Raw genomic sequence first — 22,526 nt, 5'->3', positions numbered from 1 at the left:
AGGGAAAAGAACCCACCCATGGGTGGGGAAGGCCCAAAGCAGGAAGACACATTCCTGACCACAAAAAAAAGATGCAAGTCATCTAGGTAGGGCTATGGCCTATGGCCGAAGCAAGTGAGAAATAGTTAACCTGAAATAGTTGGTAATGACAGGGCACAGTGACATGGTAAAACTACATTCTTGAGAAGAATGAGTGTGCAGAGTGATTTTCACATGACTCTAAATCATTTGGGGTGGGTTCCTCTGAAATGTTCCACTATTTTTATGTTATGTATCCTTGACAACCCCTCATCCCCCTTCCCACTCCCCTGGTTTGTGGTTTACCCCTTTAAAAAAAACCCTCCTCAGACTGACTGGCTTTGTCAAACTCTACTCCTGCGCGAGTGTGCAGCTTGACCGCTGGCTGCCAGCTCTCTTCCCTAATAAACCTCTGCTGATTGCATCCAGGTATGGTGTCTTGGAGTTTGTGGGTCTCTGTGGGTCTCGTGACTTCCCGAGTAAGGGTCTCCCAAGTTTAGGGGGTCTTCACCATGCACAGGGAGGAAGACCGTCTGAGACAGCCTTTCTGTTTTTGTTTCCCTGGCAATGTCCTTCTGTGTGCATCTGTGTGTTCTGTTTGTGCATTTTGTCCTCTAGTACAAATTTTTCTTTGATTCCTAGGATGGTACAGGCACAAAGAACCTCACTGGACTTAGACCTAAACCATTTTAAGAACTTTTACCAAGTCACAGAAGACTCTGGTCTGGTTGTTCATCTTCAAAATCTAACCATCTTTTGCAGGAATGAATGGCCCACCTATAAAGTAGGATGGCCTGAGGAGGGGACTTTCCATCTCCCCATCATTTACAGGGTGAAGGTTTAGTTTATGAGGCCTGAGGCCACCAGGACCAAGTTCCATCGATCACCACGTGGCAACACCTGGTGGACAAGCCCGTTTGGGTGAGACCTTTTTTGTTACCGGCTTCACTGCTTCCCACCCTTCTTTCTCTAAAGGAGGGTCAGCCTCAGTGCCCTGCCTTGCTCCCCCTTCTGCTCCTGAGAAGGATCTCTGTCCTCTTATGTTCCTGCTCCTGCCGCCACTGCCCCTGCCCAGCCAGCACAGACAGAGGGAAGAGCAGCCCTGACTCCCCTGACTCTCCCAACTCCACTTGAAGTCTACCTTGGGCTTCAGTAGTCCACCGTATTGCCCAGAGGGCTGACTCTACTGTGTCCTTATCCCTCTGGGCTATAGGACCCCCAGATGCTCAGAGGAGATACTGTATAACATATGTGTCATCTGTCAGGAACGATCTTCACAATTAGAAGTTGCCGAACTCCCCAACAGCTCTCACAAGTCTTCTAGATTCAGTTATGCTGACTCACTGGGAAGATTGTCAGCAACTGCTTCAGGTCCAGAGCAGTTTAAATTTAAATTTTTTAAATTAAATTCTAAATTTAATTTAAAAAAATTAAACTGTAACTTTAATTTTCAAATCCTATTTTTAATGATGGCTTTTAAATGCTTTAACCTTCCTTGTAGCCCATGCACCGGAGGTAGTAGAAAAGAAAGGATACAGGGGAAGTGGACCTGTTTAAAAAGGTTCTTTGGAGCAAATCCCATCTGTGTTGTCTGGAAATCGGCAGTCAGTATATAGGTCAGCAGGCAGCGGCAGCTCGATCCACTCGCAAACACCACTTAGTTACACAGCAGTCCAGTAGAGTCCAGTAGAGTATGGTTAGCAACAGCAGTGACACAACTTAGCAGAGACAGGCAGGCCTCGGCCTCAGCTTGGGACAGCAGGAGGGACCAACCAGAACACTAGGAGTTCTCAGCTGTGCCTCTCTTCAGGAAGTGAAGATCAGTGAGGACTTGAGACTCACAAGTGTTGCACAGTTAGCTGTACCAGCAAGCCAAGCTCTGTCCCTGTCACTCAGTGGAGTCCCATTTCTACCCTCCGAACATCGTGTGTCCTCCACGCGCCTTTCCTCAGCAGTGCCTTTCCTCAACAAGTGCACCTGATTAGCCCTAGTTTTCCGAAGTGGCAACAAAGTCGCAGCACACCGCCAGACATTTCTTGGTGCATTTCTATCTATGGCATCCCAACAAATGCAGCACGACTACAAAATGTAAGGCGGGCCAATACATGCGAGTCATTAGCAAAGAATCCTTCATCACATGACCTTTCACGTGTTTGCTTTAGCAGAACATCCTTTCTACGGTGTCTTCCTCAGGAGAAGGTCCTTCATGACTCTGCCTTAGCCTTTCACACCTGTGTCCACTTTAATGAAACATTCTTTTACATGTTTTGCCCCAGCAAAACACCATCCAACTTAAGTTTCCACTTCAGCCCTCTTTTATGACTGAAAAGAGAGGGCAGTGGGAGCTGCCCAGAAACTTGTTCTGGGAGCAAATGGGTTGCCCACTCAATATCAATGGCTGATATCAATGCAGCCTTTCCTTTGACCGTTGAAGGTAAGCCAAGACTCTGAGTCTACTGCCAGATTCAGATGGAGGACCTCTGAGAGACTGCTAAATGGCCCACAAATTTATCTAAGGTAAGTCAGGTGATGCAACAGTTTCCAGACTTCCCCAGCAACAGTATCCAGCCCCCCAGGCCTCAGCAATGGTTCTGGTATGTCCCTAGAGATAGAGCCAAGATTAGGATAGAGGTCACCCGCCCTCCCTGGGATTCCCCTAATGTGTTTTGAATTTGGCCGGCTAGCTCACTTCAGGGTTTTTCCATCTTTGTAGATATTAGACCCCAGCATGCTGGGCTTCTACAGAATAAACTACTCCTTGTCGTTACATACTATTTGAGTCCAGGGTATCAATATTAGATGAATCATGGATCCTTACAACATGTACACACGCACCCGTGTCCCCTACCATCTTTGAGGTTTCTACATGTGCAGTTGTTGTGTTTCCTTTCCTCTTCTCTCTACGTCTTCTCGGGTTTTAAATGAATAATTCTGTGGCCAAGTTTCATTTCTGTTTTCTGGCATGTTGCTCACGTCTTTTAAAAACATTTTAAAAGCCAGGTGTCTCAGAGGCACGAGCCTTAATCTCAACATTCAACATCAGCCTGGTCTACAAAAGGAGCCCCAGGCCACCTGGGCTAAGGGTGAGATTCCCTTAAAAGAAAGAAGAAAGGAAGATGAGCAGGAGGGAGGGAAGAGAGAAAGGCAGTTTTAAGGACTGCCTGAGTTAAAACGTACTTTTGTAACCAATCTAAACCCATTTTTAGTAACATCACACTGCCTCCTGTAAAATACAGATGCCTCAGAACAATGTCCACATCTCCTCCCGCCTCCCCTTGAGATATTGCCTGTATTTGTTTCATCTACCCACGTGTTATGAACATCTCACAGATTGTCTTTAGGTCAGTTGAAATTTAAGTGTGTGGGGGATCCATTTATCCTTTGTTTAATCCTCCTTTTACACGCTTCCTTGTTATGCATGGATCTGCATTTCTGAACTACTCTATATGTGACATATTTTCTTTCTCAGGAAGACCTTGAATTGAATGTTTAGAGTAGAGGCCTGTGTATGTTCAGAGTAGAGCCTGCTATAATGGTATACACCTACAATCCCAACACCTAGAGTGGAGATTGGAGGCTGAGCCAGGAATTTAAGGCCAGTCTCAACTATAAACGGAGTCTCAATTTAGCCTAAGCTAAGCAAGATCTTGCCTCAAAATCAATTATAAATAATTAAAACCAGGTGGTGGTGGCACATAACTTTAATCTTAGCACTTGAAAGACAGAGACAGGCAGATGTTTGTGAATTCGGGGCCTGGTCTACAGAGTGAGTTCCAGAACAGTCAGGGCTACATAGTGAAACACTGTCTCCAAAACCAAAACAGAAATAACACGTCTAAGTTTCTATGTTTTCTCATCTACCACTTCGCCATCCTCTCTGAAGCTATTTTGTACACATGCTTTGCAAACAGTTATTTTGAGTCCCATGTATTTCACCCATTTTTCTGCAAACATCAAAGTTTCTTTACACAGCTAAATAAAACTCTGTATATGTACTACAGTTTTTTTTAGTCTATCTTCTCATGATGACATTGTCCCATATTTTGTTATCATGAGTAGTGCAATGGTATCTTTGAGTCTCTTCCCACTGCTGGTGTAGCTACATCCTATGGTGGTCATGGTCTCAGGTTTTAATGAGCAGCATATGATTTACACAGTGGCTGCTTCTATTCATGTTCCTCTTCTCACACCACTGCTCAAGTTTTCTCATTTGTTTGTTTTCTTCCATAGCCATTCTGCTTCCAAGGCATTTTCATTTCCCTAAGAATATTGAGATATTTTAGGGATATTTCCCTAAGAATATTGAGATATTTGAGATAAGAATATTGAGAAATTTTCAAACATGTATTGGCCATTTGTATTTCTTATATCCAATTCATTAACTCCTTTATTGATTGGATGGGAGGATGGAACCTTTGATGTATCAGATCTTAATGCCCTACAGTATAGTTGGCAAGACTTCCCTCCAACTCTCCTTTCCTACCTGTATCTCTTCTACTTTTGTCTCTTGTTTTTCTAGCCAATATTCAAAGCACAACATTGAATAAAGACAAAGTGGACATCGTCGTCGTCTTGCTCCTGACTTTACAGGAGATGCTTTTAAGTTTTCACTGTTTAGTATAATGCTTGCTATAGGTTCTGTATGTGTAAGTTTTATTATGCGGGGTGTGTTCCTTCTATTCCTAGCTTCTTTAGGTTCTTTACCATGAAGTATGCTGAGTGTGTCAGGGTCCTTTTCTCCACTGATTGAGTTGGTCATACAACATAATTTATGTCTCTTAGTCTATTTTGTGTATCATTTATCAATTTGCATATGTTTAACCTCCCTTGTATCTGCTATAATGAAACCAACCTGGCCATGATGTATGGTGTTCTTTGATTCAGTTTGCAAGACTTTTATTGAGAATTTTTGCATCTATATTCGTCAGAGAAGTTGGCCTGCAGATTTGTTTCTTTGTTTTGGTATCAGGAAAATGCTAACTTTGTGAGTCTCACAGTGTTCCTTCCCTTTTTGTTATATGGTTTACAGTCAGTTGACTTCTCTTTAAGAATTGAATAGAATTCAGGAATGAATTTGTCCAGTTATAGACTTTTCTTTGTTAAGAGCCTATTAAATCTGCTTTAATCTCACTGCTTGTTAGAAAGTTGTTCAAATTGTTTGTAGCCTCTTATGTTTGCTAGGTCATATATAGCTACACAATTCATTTCTTCTATATTTTGCAAGATTGGAAAATCTAAGTTTTCAAAGTATTCCATAATGATTATCTACATTTCACTGGACTCTGCTTAAGTAGCTGCTTTCATCTCTTGTATTATTAATTTGGGTTTCTCCTTTCTTTCTTTTTCTTTTGGCTAACAGCGCTTATCAGTCTTGTTTATTTACATGACTCTGGCTGATTTTCTTTTGGTTTCCTTGTCTTTAATTTTTACCCCTACCTCTATTTCTTTATTACTTGTTGCTGCCCGGCTTTGGGGTCTGGAGCTGGCGTGATTTGTTTGTTTTTATAGTGCTGATCATTGAATTTAGGGTACACACATGTTAAGCAAGTTTCCATTACTCAGTTACTCCCACTGTGCTCTTACTTTTTTAGGACCTTGAAGTATATCACTGTATTGCTTATTTGAAATCTGGCTTTTTAATATGATCATTCTTGCCTGCAAACGTCCTCTTAGAGTGGCCTTATCTGTGTCCCAGGGGTTATAGTAAATTGTGCTTTTGTTTTCATTTGATTCTGAGAAGTTATATTTTAACTTCCTGATTTCTTTGGTGATTCAGTGTTCATTCAAAACCTATCATTCCGCCTTGAAGTATTTGTGTACCTTCTGTGGTCTCTCCAGCTCCCTATAAGTCTTTTGATTGCATCAAAAAAGCCATATGGAGTGATGGAGGTGGCCTCCACAGGGGTGTGTAATACACACTGTAATGTTTGCACAGTAACCAATGGCAATGCAGCTTTCAGAATGTGCCTTTGTGGGATATATATATATATATATATATATATATATATATATATACACACACACACACACAAATGTTTGAGGCTGACAGTGCATCATGTTGGCAACATATCCAAAAGGTAAAACAATAGGGGACTGTTCAGACTTTATGTGAGTTGAGATGGTTTCAAACTAAAAGCATTAAGAAATATTCAACATATGCTATCTTTGTTAGGATTTCATTGCTGTGAAGAGACACGGTGACCATGGCAAATCTTACAAATGAAAACATCTGAGGCTGGCTTACAGTTTTAGAGGTTCAGTTCATTATCATCATGGCAGGAAGCTTGGCAGCTTCCAGGAAGACATGATGCTGGAGAAGGAGGAAAGAGTTCTACATCTTGATTCAAAGGCAGCCAGGAGGAGACTATCTTCCAAGACCTCAAAGCCCACCTACACAGTGACACAATTTCTCCAACAAGGCCACACCTTCTAATAGTGTTACTCCCTAGGGCTATGCATTGAAAACACTACTTGTGTTTGCCAATATATTCTGGCACTGTGCCAACAATTGAATGGATTATGAAAAATAGCACTCATAGTTTTTAACACCAGCTTATATCTCTTTTCTCAATTTTAAAAGAAAATACTTATTGTTCCTGGTTCCTTTTGTGAAACTTAATAGTTTTTATCTTTGAAAAAAATTTAAACTACCAGTGTTGAGTCTTTTCAGAAATGAAAACACTGGAGACTTGATAATAAACAATGTTTTAAACCTTAAGGGAACATAAGTTAAAGACAGATGCTTTTAAAAACTTGACATTTCTAGAACTACAACCTCAGTATGCTTTTCTTGGCTTTGTTTTTGTTTTCAAAAATTGCACTTTGATGCCAGGCATAATGCTGTATACCTAAAACCCCAGCATTCAGAAGTCTGAGGCAGGAGAATGGTGAGTTATTTCTGAGTCAGACTGACTTATATAATGAGATTCTGCCAAAAAAAAATTTATAGTTTTGCTATACGCATACTTTTGCTGAATGTCATAACTTCTTTTTGTTGGGCTTTAAACAGATGAAGTTCTTAACTTTCCTCAAACTGTGGCTCCAAAAATGTGAAGAGGCAGTGATCAATAAACACAAGAGGAAACAGATGTTTGAGACTTGTTTCATGAGTGTCTCCTTTCTCCCTTTTCTGTTGTTTCTCATGCTTCTATCTTGGATATATGGTGAAGTCATTTCAGTTTCTAATAATTCTGGAATGTCTTGTCAGGGACACACATGGGTATTCAAAAGCTCTAGCAAATTTGTTTTTTGTTCAACTACCTACTTAGCTAGAAAAGCAGTTACCTCTAAACCTGGCTGGTTTCTGATTGGTCAAAACAAAACAAACAACAACAACAAAAAAAACCTTGCATTGGGGGAACTCTACACCACATATCAACGAGACAAGAAATTCAAGGAGTTCCATTTTCAAATGTGTTTCATTTCCTGAAATTTAGATTAATTCATTTTCAAATATTTATATAGCTTATATTCTGTTCCAGGCAGTGTCTTAAGAATACTTTTAAAAAAATTACTTCACCTACTTTTCAGGCAATTCCAGGAGATACTTTTCTTATTTTACAGATAAGAAAAGTGAGATAAGAGTAATGAATAGCCTGGCAGTAGTGGCACACACCTTTGGGAGGACAAGGCAGGCAGGTCTCTGAGTTCAAGGCCAGCCTTGTCTATAGAGTTTCAGCAGTGTTACACGGAGAAACCCAGTCTTGAAAACTCAGGGGGAAATTGATAATGAGTGACTTAAGACACATAATAATTGGAAGACACAGCCAGGAAAGAGGCTGTGTTTGGGATTGACAGTCTAACAAAGAGTCTGGCCCAGGAGCCCTATGGTGGTGACACACTGTGCCACTGTCTTTCAGTAAAAAGTACATTAGACGACTGTTTATACAATATATAGAAACAGTGCTTTGGGCTGGAGAGATGGCTCAGTGGTTAAGAGCACTGACTGCTCTTCCAAACGTCCTGAGTTCAACTCCCAGCAACCACATGGTGGCTCACAACCATCTGTAATGGGATCTGATGCCCTCTTCTGGTATGTCTGAAGACAGCTACAGTGTACTCGTCATATACATAAAATAAATAAATAAAATCTTAAAAAGAAAGAAAGAAAGAAAGAAAGAAAGAAAGAAAGAAAGAAAGAAACAGTGCTTGAGAAGCTTTAAGAGTCAATTAAATTTCAGCTCACGATTGTGCACATTGAAATGTCATGCAGGGACTGGAGAGTTGGCTCAGTGGTTAAGAGCACTGGCTCTTTTTCCAGAGGTCCTGAGTTCAATTCCCAGTAACCACATGATGGCTCACAACCATCTGCAATGGGATTCCATGCCTTCTTCTGGTGTGTCTGAAGACAGGTACAGTTTACTCATATAAATAAAATAATTCTTAAAAAAAAAAAAGAAATGTCATGCAGAAAAAACAAGAAATAAAGCTCTGGCAAAAAGAAGATATAAACAGATGGGTGGGTGAGTTTTCATACCATTCTGGAATGCTGAGCAAAGAAAGACAAAGGATGAGAGTGGCCACAGCTGGGAAGGTCCGCCCAGCAATGGTGATGGAAACTGCACTTCCTGATCTTTGTCTGCTCAGGGTATAAGTAGGGTTCCAAAACGGAGGAGTTGGAAGAAGGCAAAACTGAGTGCTAGAAGCCAGCAGAATGAGGGTCAGGGAGCGACCCATGGAGGCCCTGAAGTTGCCTAATCTTATGTGAGATTCTGGGATCAGTTCTTATACTATAGAACAAAACAAAGAGCCCCAGCCTCGGCGAAGGGAAAGCATCTACAACACCGTATAGCCACTGAGAATGGCTGAAGGCTTACGTGAAGATCGAAGCTCCTTCCTGCAGACATGTTCTCCTGAGGTGTAGGTGCAGCAGTTTCGTGAGGTCTTGCAAGCAAAGTCCACGCAGAGTACGAGTGGGTAGGAAAAGCAGGTCTATTTACATAGAAACAAGGAAGATTCCAACTATATCCATAAAAACTCGATTTTATTATTTATTTGTTTTGTTTTGTTTTTTGAGTCAGAGTTTCTTTGTGTAGCCTTGGCTGTCCTGGAACTAGCTCTGTAGGCTAGGTTGGCTTTGAACTCACAGAGATCCACCTGCCTTTGCATCCTGGAGCTACCACTCCCAGCACAATGTAATTCTTTTTAAAAAGATTTATTTATTTTTATGTGTTTAAGTGTTTTGCCTGTATGTATGTATGTATGTATGTATGTATGTATGTATGTATGTATTTTTGTATGTGCTCTTTGTGAGCTTAGAGCCTAAGGAAGCCAGAAGGAGCTGGTTTCCCTAGAACTGGAGTTACCAATGGGTTGTAAGCCCACATTGATGCTAGAAACCAAAGGCAAATTCTCTGAAAAGCAGAGAATTCTCTGAAGAGCAGACAGTGCTCTTAATCACTAAGCCATCTCTCCAGCCCCAAAACATAATCCTTAAGTATGAATAAAATTATAATATATAATATATTATAATATATATAAAATTGCAACCAAGATAAAGAACCAATTGTTGTAGTAAATATTTAAAAACGGCCGCCAGTCAAGCCGACTCTCTAGGCTGCAGCAGCTCTGCCACTATGTTCAGTGGCCAGAGGCCACGTTGGTGCTGCAGCTAGAAGCCAGCCAGAGACACCAGCCCTGCCACCCACGAGACGCCATCGTAGGAGATGGCTCTGCCAGTCTCCCACACTGTCTCTGCAAGGCTGGGCATTGCCTAGACTATCCCACCATCCATGTGGGACCGATACAGATGAGACTCTAATGCTTAGATTATCCAAAGGCTTATATATTTGGTAAAGATCAATAGCAAGATGCCCATACAATCAGAACTGTAACCCAATACCCAACCTAGATGTACCAACTACCTTTCACTGGCAGAGACACGTGAACATCTAACAGATTAGAGGTAAGTCTTCCCTCTCAGAAGATCCAGATTAAAATGAGTCTTCCTACTTCAAATAATTTAATTAAGAAGGTGTATCCAGCCACTTGGTTTTTAGCTAATTCTAGATGTATTCCAGTTGACAACCAAGACCAGCCATTGCACTGAGTTACTGCCTAAAGGACAACCTTTACTGCTAGTTATTTAGTTCAAGCAAACAGTATGCACATATAGATCATGTCACTTCTTTCACAGTCAGATAATAGGTTTGTACACATTGGCTATCCAGTTCCTATAGAGACAAGCAGAGCCAGCAAAGTGAGGAGTTGTGAGGCTCTTTGTTTTCCAAATCATAACTGTATGACACTTTACAAAAATTGACAGTCAGAGCCAGAAATCAGCCAACAAAGATGGAAATACATCAAAGAAAAAAAGAGGTAATTCTGGAAGCAAAATTTAAATCAGTCATGAATGGTTTTATATAGGAAATAGTTAACCATGAACATGTTGACCTTGCTAACATCCAGGAGACTGTATATGTGCAGTGTGACTAACGGCAGCAGACAAGAATGAGTAAAGTCCAGTCAATTCCATGTGTCTGTGGATTCTACAACTGTGAATTCAACCAACTGCAGATTGAAAATAAAACAGTGCATATGTACTGAACATGCATAGACTTTTTTCTCTTTACCCCCTAAATAACAGAATATAACAACTATTTTTAAAGCACTTTATTTTATTAGGTGTTACAAATGATCTAGTATTGATTTAAATATATCAGAAGACATGTGTGTTTAATTCAAACAGTACGGTGTTCCAGAGGACTTAAGTATCTGTAGATGTTGTTATATGCTGAATTTCAGAAGTTATCCCTCACTAGTACCAGGGGACAACTGTAATTAAAACAGAAATGGCAAACATGTCACAGAAAATAGAATATTTCCTAAATGTTCTGTTTTAGGTAACAGCATACTAGGTATTAACTTTTAAAAAATTTCCTATCCCCCCTTACAACTAAATAACAGTAAGAGACTTTTTCATGTTTTCATAAGAATTTTACAGATCATGGACTAATCATCATTTTCCCCAAATCATTTTGACATTCTAAGTTTATTTATTTTATTTTATTTTGTTTTATTTATTTATTTATTTATTTATTTATTTTTGGTTTTTCGAGACAGGGTTTCTCTGTGTAGCTCTGGCTGTCCTGGAATTCACTCTATAGACCAGGCTGGCCTCGAACTCAGAAATCCACCTGCCTCTGCCTCCCAAGTGCTGGGATTAAAGGTGTGCGCCACCACTGCCCGGCCGACATTCTAAATTTAAATGGTCATTTTCTTTAATTTAATGGGTTACCAATACAACTATAAGGCATAAAAAGTCATGGAAAGGCTGCATAAACATATTTAGTGACTTCCTAGGTATGACACGAAAGGCAGAGTCCTTTCATACACAAGAAGTCGGTAACTTAGGCCTAGAGTTATTGATTTATAATCTATACTCCCCAGCACTCTGAAGGCTGGAGTAGGAAGAACAGTAGTAGTTCAAAGCCAGCCTTGGCTATCTAGCAAGCTGAGACCGGTCTGGGCTATCCAAAGCCCTGGCTCATGAAACAGAAACAAACAAAGGGAAAACAAAACAATTACGTTAACAAACAAACAAATGAAACAGAATGAAAAACAACCTACAGAATGGGTGCAAGTTCCAGGACAGCTTCAGAGCTGCACAGAATAACCCTGTCTCAAAAAAAAAATCAGACCAAAACAAGCAAAAACAGGTATTAGTGCCATACAAAAAAAGGTTGGAATCTCTGATGAGAGTGTAAAATGATACAACAGCGATGGAAAACAGAACGGATTTCTCAAAAATTAGAACTAGGAAGACCATACATGCCATGCTAGCAATCTCATTTCTCATTTGACATATACAGTACGAAAGCTGTATCTCAAAGATGAGTCTGTACATTCATGCAGCATTAGACGTGGTCAACAAGAGATGAGTGCAACTCAAATAAACCAGAAAAACAGATTAAGTGAATGTGGTACACACCTACAGTTTCCTAGCTTTATAAAAGTCAGGTATGATGTCACAAGCTTCTAATTCTAGAATTCCTGAGGCTGAAGCAGGATTGCCATGAGTTTGAGGCCAGCCAGAATTACACAGTAAAACTTTCCTCAAACACTGAAAAGAAAAATTCCTGCCATGTGACATGGATGGAACTTGATATTATGATAAACAAACAGGAATCTGTGATTCCACTTATATGAGCGATCTTACAATAGTCAAAATCACAGAAATAGAAGTAAAATTGATAGGTGCCAGAGGCTAAGGGTGGATTAATATTTAAGGATTCAGACTTTCAGTTTTAGAAGAGAAAAAAAAGTTCTGGGCATCTGTTGCACAGTATTAATATAACTATACTGAATTTTTGTAAATCATAATTTTTCTCTGTAATTTTTGCCCTTGAGATTTTCTTTTTTCTTTTCTTTTTTTTTTTTTTTTTTTTTGTTTTTTTGTTTTTTTGTTTTTTTCAAGACAGGGTTTCTCTGTGTAGCCCTGGTTGTCCTGGAACTCACTTTGTAGACCAGGTGGAACTCACTCTGTAGACCAGGCTGGCCTCGAACTCAGAAATCCGCCTGCCTCTGCCTCCCAAGTGCTGGGATTAAAGGCGTGCACCACCACCACCACCAGGTGCCCTTGAGATTTTCATACTCTTATATGTAAGGCCTGACAGGAAGGGAGGAACTCCCTCCCTGTTCCTGGGAACTCGTGGCCACCCCAATAACTGCAGACACCAAACTTGATGTAACTGCAAAAGGTATATTTCAAATCAACGCGTTGAGGTCGCACTTCCAGCCTGTCCTACGCAGAGGCAAACAATGAAGTATGACCCCTTCCGGAAAAGGAAGGGCTTTTTATAGGGAAAAGCCACAGCCCAGGGGGGGTGAGGGGGGAGTCATGATTAAGTATCTATAGAAAGTACCTGTCTAGTGTTCAGTTCCCGTGACAGGTTCAACAAATGGTCAGGGGGAATATCTTTTTGTTCTCTTAAGAATCAGACCCTATTCAATTTTTCTCTGGTATCCAGGGTACACGGGCGCGTTGACCTGAACTCTTCTCAAACTCTATCTAATCCATTTCTAGTTCTTGGTACCCACAGCGCTTGGTCACGCTACCCTGATCTCTCATCATATCTATCTTGTGGATAGGTAGTTTCCTAGGACCCAAAGCGCAGAACAAGCTGATCTGCATTTTTGACTCCATCTTTAACTCTTTCAGTATACAGTAAAATACCATATCTAACCCCATTTCCCAACTCCTTATCTCTCCCAACATATTCCCCTCCCAACCTCATCTTTTCTTCTTCTATTTTTGGCTAACTCACTAAACCCAGTTAGTGCCTGAGTATGGCGTCATTTGTTGGAACGTGGGAAACCTACCAGAAGAAACACTCTCAAGGAAGAGTGATTCTCCTCCCCTCAGCAGCTCCTTTCTATTCCAGAATTTTGGGTAGCTTGATCTTGTTAAAGGCTTATCTTTTAGTGGCTGGGGGATGACCTACTGGTTGGGAGCACTTGTTTGTTTTTAAGGGTTGGGGTTGGTTTAACTGCCAGCAGTCTCCTGGCAGCTCCAACTCAGTTCCAGGGATCCACCAATCCTCTCTCTGGTCTCAAGCACCAGGCACACATATGGTGCACAGATATACATTCAGTCAAAGCTCTCAGACCCATTAAATTATCTTTTAACATATATGCTAAAACATTACGACTGAAATTAGATTCAAAATATTCTGAGGGGAGTAGATGGTCATACATGAAATATAAGTAAGAGCAACAGAGAATCCTTAAAGCTAAGCCATAAAGAACCACTATAGCATTCTTTGTATGTTTGAAGCTTTCAGTAAGATATTTAAAAAAATCAAGATAATGAAGTTGAAAAATAAATCAACAGAAATGATGGGCAAAACAGTTAAGAAAATCTCTACCTTAGTGGTGGTGGTACACACCTTTAATCCCAGCTCTCAGGAAGCAGAGGCAGGCATACCTCTTGTGAATTCGAGTTGTAGGTCAGCCAGGGCTACAGAGAAACCTTGACTCAAAAAAATCAAACCAACCAAAAACTAAAAATTCCCTGAATTAACAAAAACAAAAAGGACACACAGAAGAAGCAGGAGGTTAGAAGGCCACAAAGTTGAAGTTAATAGGAGTGTCAGAGAGATGAGGCAGATAATAGGACTCAAAGAACCATGTTGTGTACATAACAATGTCTTTGAACTCCCTGATGTGGGAACATAAATGGACTGTCATTTAAAGGCATTCTTGCTGGGCAGTGGTGGTGCATGCCTTTAATCCCAGCACTTGGGAGGCAGAGGCAGGCAGATTTCTTTGTTCTGAGGCCAGCCTGGTCTACAGCCTGAGTTCCAGGACAGCCAGGGCTATACAGAAAAACGCTGTCTCAAAAAAACAAACAAACAAAAAGGCATTTTTTTTGGTTGTTTTACTGAAAATTTCTTAAAATGTCCCAGAAGTGTTCATATATGAGCAACTAGCATATGCTTATATTTTTAAATGGTTAATTACTTACATTTTATTGCATTATTTGTATGTGTGGAGGCCAGACAACTTGTGGGAGCTGGTTTTCTTTTTTCCACCTTGTAGATTGAACTCAGGATGTCAGGACTGGCAAAATATTGCTTTTACCTACTATAAACTACTTTTCCAGCCTTATAATTTTAATAGCTGAGTGTACACATCTATAATGCAACCAAAATTCAGAAATTTGACTTCTAAGAATACTTTACACATCCAAGTGGAAAGATGCTATTAAAAACATTTTAATTGAAATTGTGCTTTGAATAGCAAATGCCTACAAAACTGTTAAGAGGAATGAATTAAGGTACATTTATTCAATATATTCATTAAAAACTGCAGCACATATGTATCTACACTTGCAAATACAGAAATATGCTACAGATATGCAATCAACAGTAAAACAGACTATACACATACCAATATTTAGCCAGAAAAATGTTTAAAAAATCCTCGAATTTGTAGACACATGGATGGAACTAGAGAATACTAAACCAGGCATGGAAAAATACTTCATGTTCTCTCATATGTGGAAACTCAGGTTAATCCAAGAAGAGAGAAGAGGGCCATAAGGGGCTAAAAAGGGAAAGTAGAATGAAAATAAAAATATTGGACAACCAGTACCAAATCGTGACACTAGAGTAAGTTCCAGCATTTTACAAAGCAATAGGTGACTCACTTTCAGAAATTTTACATTTTACAAAGCAGTATGAGTGATTCAAAGATTCACAGCATAAAGTGGATGCAAATTCAAACTACCCAGATTCCATTACATGCTGTCTACATTTGTAGAATCACACTGCATGCTGTGTTTGTACAAATATGCCAGTTGCCTAGCATATGTGAGACCTTGAGTTTGGTTGCTGAAAATTTAAAAAAATTTCTAAAGATTGATGAAAATGTCACAATTTACAATTTTAGCAACACAATTGGGGGGTGTACACTGTTAATGAAAATGGTAACTATAAAATATGAAATGAAAATAAATTCTTGTTTATAGAACACAATGAACAGGAATTTCATTTAATGTGTGATTTGAAATATGCTAGTCTGAGGACAGATATAGATTCATTTCACTTAGTTTCAGAAGATAAACCTCATTTGCGCCATGCTCTCCAGTTAAGACTTGCCACACTTTCCACTGAGCATGATCCAGTTAAAAACCTCACAGCTACGTCTCGGATTTCTTAAAGAATCCTTTCAAATAACTAATACCATAGGCTACCATGTCCTTGGGAAACCCATGCCCACAGTAAGTGAATCTTGGCCTCACTCAAAAGTGTATCAGAACAAAAATACCCATATACGGTTTTGAGACAGATACTATTATAATCCTAAGTCACTGAAGAATTTAGTCATAAGGAAGTCTTGTAATTTGATTTGGCTTTCCACTCCAAAAACCTAACATTGTAATGTGACTCCAAAGCCAAAGCTTTCCACTCAACATCCTTTTGCCTGTTTCATTTTACACTCATAAACCATATACAAAGTACCAGCAATGTCAGATGCAGAAACCTGAGACTGCAATAAAGTGTCTTCAATGCTACTAAATTGCATTCTAAAACAGCAGTGCCCTCAATCAGAGGAAGGTAACTTCTGCCTTAAGTCACTCATTCAAGACTCACAGAATCAATGACTCATGGTTACTACCTGGTTAGCCTATCCTTAAGACTCAAGTCTCTAAAAGTGACTTTCCAAGGACATATTGATTCCTAAATGGTTTTGAGACTTTCCTGGCTAGCATAAACTATGTAGACCAAGCTGGCTGACACCTAGAGACCCACCTGCCTCTGCTGGGATTAAAGGCCTTAGTTACCAAATTGTTTTTGAATTTTAATTTTTAAAGCATTAACTTTAATCAAAGCACTTTACATAATGGAAACAATCCATGGGTGAAGATGTAACTTTTACCCACAAAAACATTCTTTGGCCCTAAATGATGTTTTCATGGAAAATCTCCTGTCAAAATGCTAAGCAACATGCTGGCCATCAAATTTACATACTCGGATCACCCTGTTGGATGTTTCCACTGTTAACTGATAGACAGGAAGGTTCAGCCCATTATGCGGAGGTAACACTCCCAGGTAGCTGAGGAAGCAAGCCAGTAAAATCAAGACAGTCTAGTCCAAAAGTAAAAGCCTAGGCCCATATCCAAATGCACAAAAAGTGCAATTTGTGTAAGAAATTAAATTTGCTAGGTGGTCATGGTGGCATGTACCTTTCTTAAGCATTCAGGAGGCAGGCAGATCTCTGACTTAGAAGCCAGTCAGGTCTATAGAGTTCAAGGACAAGACTAGAGAAACCTCAATTTAAAAAAAAAATTCACAAATAGTACTTTCATATTCACTAAGTACTTCTAAAAACTGTTCTAATAGAAAGGTATTCATGTTTATCCACTGTATAAAGGACACTAATGGCTTGGCAGTCAAGAGCAATGAATGCTTTCAGAGGTCCTGAGATCAATTCCCAGCAACCACATGGTGGCTCACAACCATCTGGTATGGGATTCGATGTTCTCTTTGGTGTCTGAAGACTACAGTGTACTTTCACTATATATGTGTATATATACATATATATAGCTAGAGTTCTACTTGTAAGTCCAGCCTCAACACTAGTTCAGCACAAAACCAATTTCTACATACTTCACTATCTAAAACCTGCTTCAAACTGAATTCATAACACACTCTAGGCTGCTTTACAGCTGAACACATGACTGAGGTCTTTTAAGTTTTAGATGAAATTAGAGATTAATTTCAGTTGGTCAAAGTGGCATATGCAGGGTTCATGTCTTCAAAACCAAAAGTTTTGACCCTGCAATATGAGTACTGTGACATGGGAGAGGTCATCCAGCCCTTCACTCACCACCTGGAAAAGCAAAGGGTACCCTGGATCTAATTTTCCTCAGTACACTAATAACCTACAAGATACAGAAGCAAACCAGGCATAGTGGCTCATTCCTCAGAAGGCAGAATCCACGTCAAATAACCCAGAATGGCTAATAACGGTGGTCCCTGCCTTTAATTTCAGTACTCTGGAAGCAATGGCAATTAAATCAGATTGCTATTTGTGGGAGGCCAGCCTGTTTTGTATTGAAACCCTATCCCGTAACAAAATATCCCCAGACTTAAGGATCAAGAATGCAATCTGCTCTAACAAGCTTAAACCTTTGAAATGGCTTATTGCCTTCTGGGAAACCTAGCATTGGTTTTTGATATTTTCATTTGACCATCCTGTCAGCACCTCTATTTCTAAAAGAAGTTTGATGCTTTAATACTTGCTCAGTGGTTAAGGAACTTGTTCTCTTCCCCAGGATTCAGGTTAGGTTTCCAGCATCTACGGTGTTTCAAAAAGAACGTCTGCTGGCATCTCTTGTGATACATGCATACACGAGTTAAAGAAAAACGGAATACAAGCCAGATTTTTACCAATTAAGTCAATTTATTTCAGCAGTTGAGTCAGGCATCTGCAATGGTGACTTCAACCTCCACTCCAGGCTCGATACTGATGGAAGTGATCTGCTTAACAATCTCGGAGGGACTATGTAAATCAATGAGCCGCTTGTGGATCCTCATCTGGAACCGATCCCATGTCTTGGAACCTTCGCCACAAGGTGTTTTTCTGGTAGTGATTCTCAATGTCTACAATAAAACATTTGGCACCGAATTAGCTTCTGTTTGTAATCTTAAAGTTTAATTTTTTTTGGCTATTAAAACCCGAATCCGACACGCCCCGCCCCCCCCCATCTTATACCACTAGTAGACTCTACCTGTCGCTTACCTTGGTAGGCATGCGCACCGGTCCTTTCACTTTTAGATTCTTTTCCTTCGCACCTCTTATCAGGTCCGCACAAACTGCAGGTGAAGAAAACATGGCCTTTCAGTTAATTCAGAACGACTCGACTCGTTTTTAAGCAACATAGCCTATCGGCTCAGAATAGCGTATAAGAAACATCACCCTAATTCAACGTAGAAGGCATCTCCTCATCGCCGACTGCGCTACGGCGCAAGGCACCACTAAACCACCCACCCAAAGCACTGTACTGACCCTTCTCCAGCGACTTCACGTTGCGGCTGGTGAGCGTGATTCGAATTCGGTGAATCGCCACTTCAGGCTCCACAGGCGTCTTTCCGGTATCTTTAAATGCCTGTTACCACACAGGCGGAAAAACAAACAGCGAACCGTAAGTCGCGGCCCAGTCCTACACAACCGCCATCCGGACCCTTTCCCGGGCCCTCGCCGCGGCGGGAGCCCTTTCCCGTGATCTGCGCTCCCGGCGCCCCGGAACTCGAGCCCCGCCGACGCCCTAGGCCGCGTGGCGTCGCTCCCCACCTCACCATGGCTAAGGCGCGGCTTCCTGACCGACTTGTTCCTCAGCAGGAGCGAACAGCGGTGAGTCAGGACGGAGCAGACTGGAAAGAGCTCCGCAGCACGCACCACCAGATCTCAGAAAGGAGGGTGCAGGGCGCGGCAGGCGTTTATATAGTACGTTCGCATCCGGGTCCTTCGTGACCCGGAACAGGAACCGCCCCGCACGCGAAGAGGTCGCCGCGGGAGGCAGGGCTTCCTTGCCGCCTAATTGGCGGGAAAGATGGGGTCGCGCGCGCCCCCTTGCGTCTCGGCGGAGTCACTGCCCTGAACCGGAGGCCAGAAGAAGCTAGAGCAGACCAAACGCCTGTCAAGTGCTCTGTGCATAGACACCTACCGTCTTTACAGTGCGAAATGCGCTTCCTGTGCATACCCAATCAACTTACTTTTGTCTGACAAGGGAAGAATTTTTTTTAGATTAGCTGGCACGGACCTTGGGGAAGAATGATCCCGACTAGCCAGGTGTTTGCTTTTATTTACTTGGTGCTGGAGACAGAATCCAAGGCTCAGCAGGAAAAAACACTCCACCCATGGAGCTGACACCCTGAGTGCCATCCTGTGAATCCTTGGTAGAAGAAGAGAATGGCTTTCGGAAACTTGTCTTCTGATGAGAGCTGTGGCTCATCATCACCCCACCTCCACCCCCATTAATTACTAAGATAATATTCTAAAAATTATTCGGAAACTGTTTATCAGAGCTGAAATGCCCTTTTGTGATATTCCGGCTTTGGGCTACCCGGAATAGTGGAATCGTCTATATCTGCTGGAAAAGACCCAAGTTTAGCTTCTGTTCTTTCAGATAAGTGAAGGCAGAACTCTAGGCCCAGTCAGGTCACGGGGCATTGTACCTGCAGCCCTGCCTGGAACTCATCTATCTAGTTTTAATACATTCTCTCCTCTATGGTGCGGTGAAGCAATATGTATTGGCTGAGACCTCCGAGGACTCCTTAGAACGGAGCATCTATTCATAATAAAATTCGTGTCCAAGTAAAGCAGAAAGAAAGCCAACCGAGGTCAAATGCCCTAAGAAGCAGAGAACAGTGAAGGTTAATCTCCCCTCTGCACTACCTACTGCGCAAGAATTAGGCCTTGGTCAAATAGAATGTAAGCCCGGAGGTGGGTTACGGACAAAACAGGAGGAAATGACAGTATTTGCAGGTGAAAGTTATTTGCCCAGAGTTGCCAAACCCAGAGCACTGATTCCCCTCCAATGAGAACGTTTTTGAAAGCCATTCTCTTCTGATCTTGCTTAGTGATAATTCGACCTAGCTCGTAAATGGTTTTCTGACTCACAATGTACAACAAGTTTTGCTGTCATTGAACAATTAAGGTAAGTGTTAAAGTTGGGCAATTTTTAAATTTCAATTATTTTTAAATATAAACCATTGACTGCTTAGACTCTACTAGTAGATTTCACAGCATAAAAAAAAAAATCTGAATTCCTTTTTTTTCTTGCTTATTTGTTTTTGTTTGAGACAGAGTTTCTTTGTGTAGCCCTTGCTGTCCTGGAATTATTATGTAGACCAGGCTGGCCAGAATCCTGAGATCCACCTGCCTCTGCCTCCTTGAGTGCTTGGCTTGTTTTGTTTTTAAAAGACTTAACAAGTCTGAGCTGCCCTGGAATTTACAGAGATTTACCTGCCTCTCCTTCCAGAGTACTGGGTGGGATTAAAGGCATTGGCCATAGCTAAAACCTAAGTTTTACTTTATTAGCTGTGACATCAACTTTAAATCTTGTTTAATGTATTTATAGGGCTATCTGCAACAAATAAACAAATGCAGTAATAGTTCAGCTTCCTGAGATGTCATCTGTATTAGTATTAACGTCTTCAGAGGCCTGTACACCAATGCTCCAAGGTTGTCCAGAGATTCAACAGGGTGCTTGAGAAGGACAATTGTATACATGTGTGTATATATACATACACGTGTGTGTATACATATTAACACTGACTTCAAACTTAAGATTCTCCCACTCCCATTTTTCCAGTGCTATAGGATTACAGGTAACTGAAACTACGCCCAGCTAGAATTATTGACAGAAAGAAATCTTAGACTTTCCTTACTTCTTAAGATTAAACACTGGAGGGAATGGCAAGCATACTGATTTCTTGAACAATAAGAAAAGGAATTCTTTTTTTTTTTCTTGAAGAACTATTGGTTTATTTTATATATAGAAGTACACTGTCTTCAGACACACCAGAAGAGGGTGTTAGATTGTATTACAGATAGTTGTGAGCCACCATATGGTTGCTGGGAATTGAACTCAGGACCTCTGGAAGAACAGTCAGTGCTCTTAACCACTGAGCCATCTCTCCAGCTCCCAAGAAAAGGAATTCTAAGACAGTCACAGTGGCATGGGGAGTGGCTTAGCAATGGAACCTCTGCTTAGTATGCCCAAGGACTTGGATTGACTTTAAGCACCACACAAAGAAAGAGAGATGAAGCAAGTTCAATGAGAAACAGGTAAAATACACCCCAAATTTATGTGAGCAGAATTAATCCGCATACCTAAACGGCAGAGTAAGGTGGATCTCTGTGAGTGCAAGGCCCACCTAGTCTACACAGTGAGGACTTTGTAGAAACCCTGTCTCTAAGAAAAGAATGGAGGGAGGAAGGGAGGGAGGAAAGGGTTGGCTCAGCAGTTAAGAGCTTTGTCATTCTTGCAGAGGACCTGATTTGGTTCTCAGCATCCACACGGTGGCTCATAGTCACCTGTAATTCTTACTTGCTGGACACCAGGCACACATACATACATGCAGGCAAAACGTTTATACAAAAAAGACATAAATATTTAAAGAAGAGTTTTTAAAAAAAGAAAGTAAGGGGGATTTTACTTTAGAAACTGTAATTATGCTTGAGAGTGTAACTTGACTGCAGAGCACTTGCACAGCACACATGAGAATTGGTTCAACCCCCATTGCCACACTAAAGACATACAACCATTATATATCCGAGAAATCCCACCTTTGGTTATCTGTTAAATCCTTACCTCACGGCTGGGGAGATATCTCAGCAGTTAAGAGCACTTAAGGGTTAAGAGTGGAAGGCTCTTAACTAGCCGTACTCCAGCTCGAAGTGATCTCTCCTCTGACCTCTGTAGATGCCAACACACAAGTAGCATACACTAGCAGATATATGTTCATAAATAAAAATAAATGTTTTTAATTTTATTAAAATTAAAATTTTAATTTTTAATTATAAATTAAAAATTTATAATTCGGTGGTTTGAATATGCTTGGCCCAGGGAATGGCACTATTAGGAGGTGTGGCCTTATCGGAGAAAATGTATCACTGTGGGTGTGGGCTTTGAAACCCTCCTCCTAGCCAGGTGGGAGCAGTCTTCTGTCTTTGGAACAAGATGCAGAACTCTCAGCTCCTCCTGCACCATGCCTTCCTGGACGCTGCCGTGCTCCTGCCTTGATGATAATAGACTGAACCTCTGAACCTGTAAGCCAGCCCCAATTAAATGTTGTCCTTTATATGCGTTGCCTTGGTCATGGTGTCTCTCCAGAGCAATGGAAACCTTAAGTAAGACAGTATCTTTAGGAGATACCTTCTCATGTTCATTGCACTGTTATTCACAATAATCAAGATATGGAAACAACCACAGACACACAGATATGATGGAGTATCACCTGCCCTTAAAGAAAAAAAAAAGAAGAAGAAAGAAAGAA

At 40.9% G+C, this 22,526-nt stretch overlaps 1 protein-coding gene and 1 non-coding gene across 2 annotated transcripts; both read right to left on the bottom strand.

The window, feature by feature from the left end:
* Positions 1-17,905: 17,905 nt before the first annotated feature.
* Positions 17,906-18,985, bottom strand: Rps20 (ribosomal protein S20). Its single transcript, XM_076924263.1, has 4 exons — positions 18,822-18,985; positions 18,532-18,631; positions 18,265-18,338; positions 17,906-18,125 (listed from the first exon to the last, which is right to left on the bottom strand). Exons 1-4 carry the CDS (start codon positions 18,822-18,824, stop codon positions 17,943-17,945), a joined length of 360 nt encoding a protein of 119 aa, XP_076780378.1. The 5' UTR covers positions 18,825-18,985; the 3' UTR covers positions 17,906-17,942.
* Positions 18,409-18,476, bottom strand: LOC143438669 (small nucleolar RNA U54). The gene has a single exon (XR_013107374.1). It is a non-coding gene; the product is annotated as a small nucleolar RNA U54 (small nucleolar RNA).
* Positions 18,986-22,526: the final 3,541 nt, after the last annotated feature.

The sequence above is a fragment of the Arvicanthis niloticus genome, chromosome 25, assembly GCF_011762505.2.
Source record: "Arvicanthis niloticus isolate mArvNil1 chromosome 25, mArvNil1.pat.X, whole genome shotgun sequence".
NCBI classification, from domain to species: Eukaryota; Metazoa; Chordata; class Mammalia; order Rodentia; family Muridae; genus Arvicanthis; species Arvicanthis niloticus.
Note: the sequence above shows the minus strand (reverse complement) of the source record. Positions and strands in the feature narration are given on the sequence as shown.

Bases quoted from the DNA above. Each gene is read 5' to 3' on its own strand.
- Rps20 (XM_076924263.1), bottom strand. The intron at 18,339-18,531 runs GTCAGTACAGTG...CTTCACCTGCAG, and splicing joins CGTGAAGTCGCTGGAGAAGG to TTTGTGCGGACCTGATAAGA. The intron at 18,126-18,264 runs GTAAGCGACAGG...GTTTTATTGTAG, and splicing joins CGGTGCGCATGCCTACCAAG to ACATTGAGAATCACTACCAG.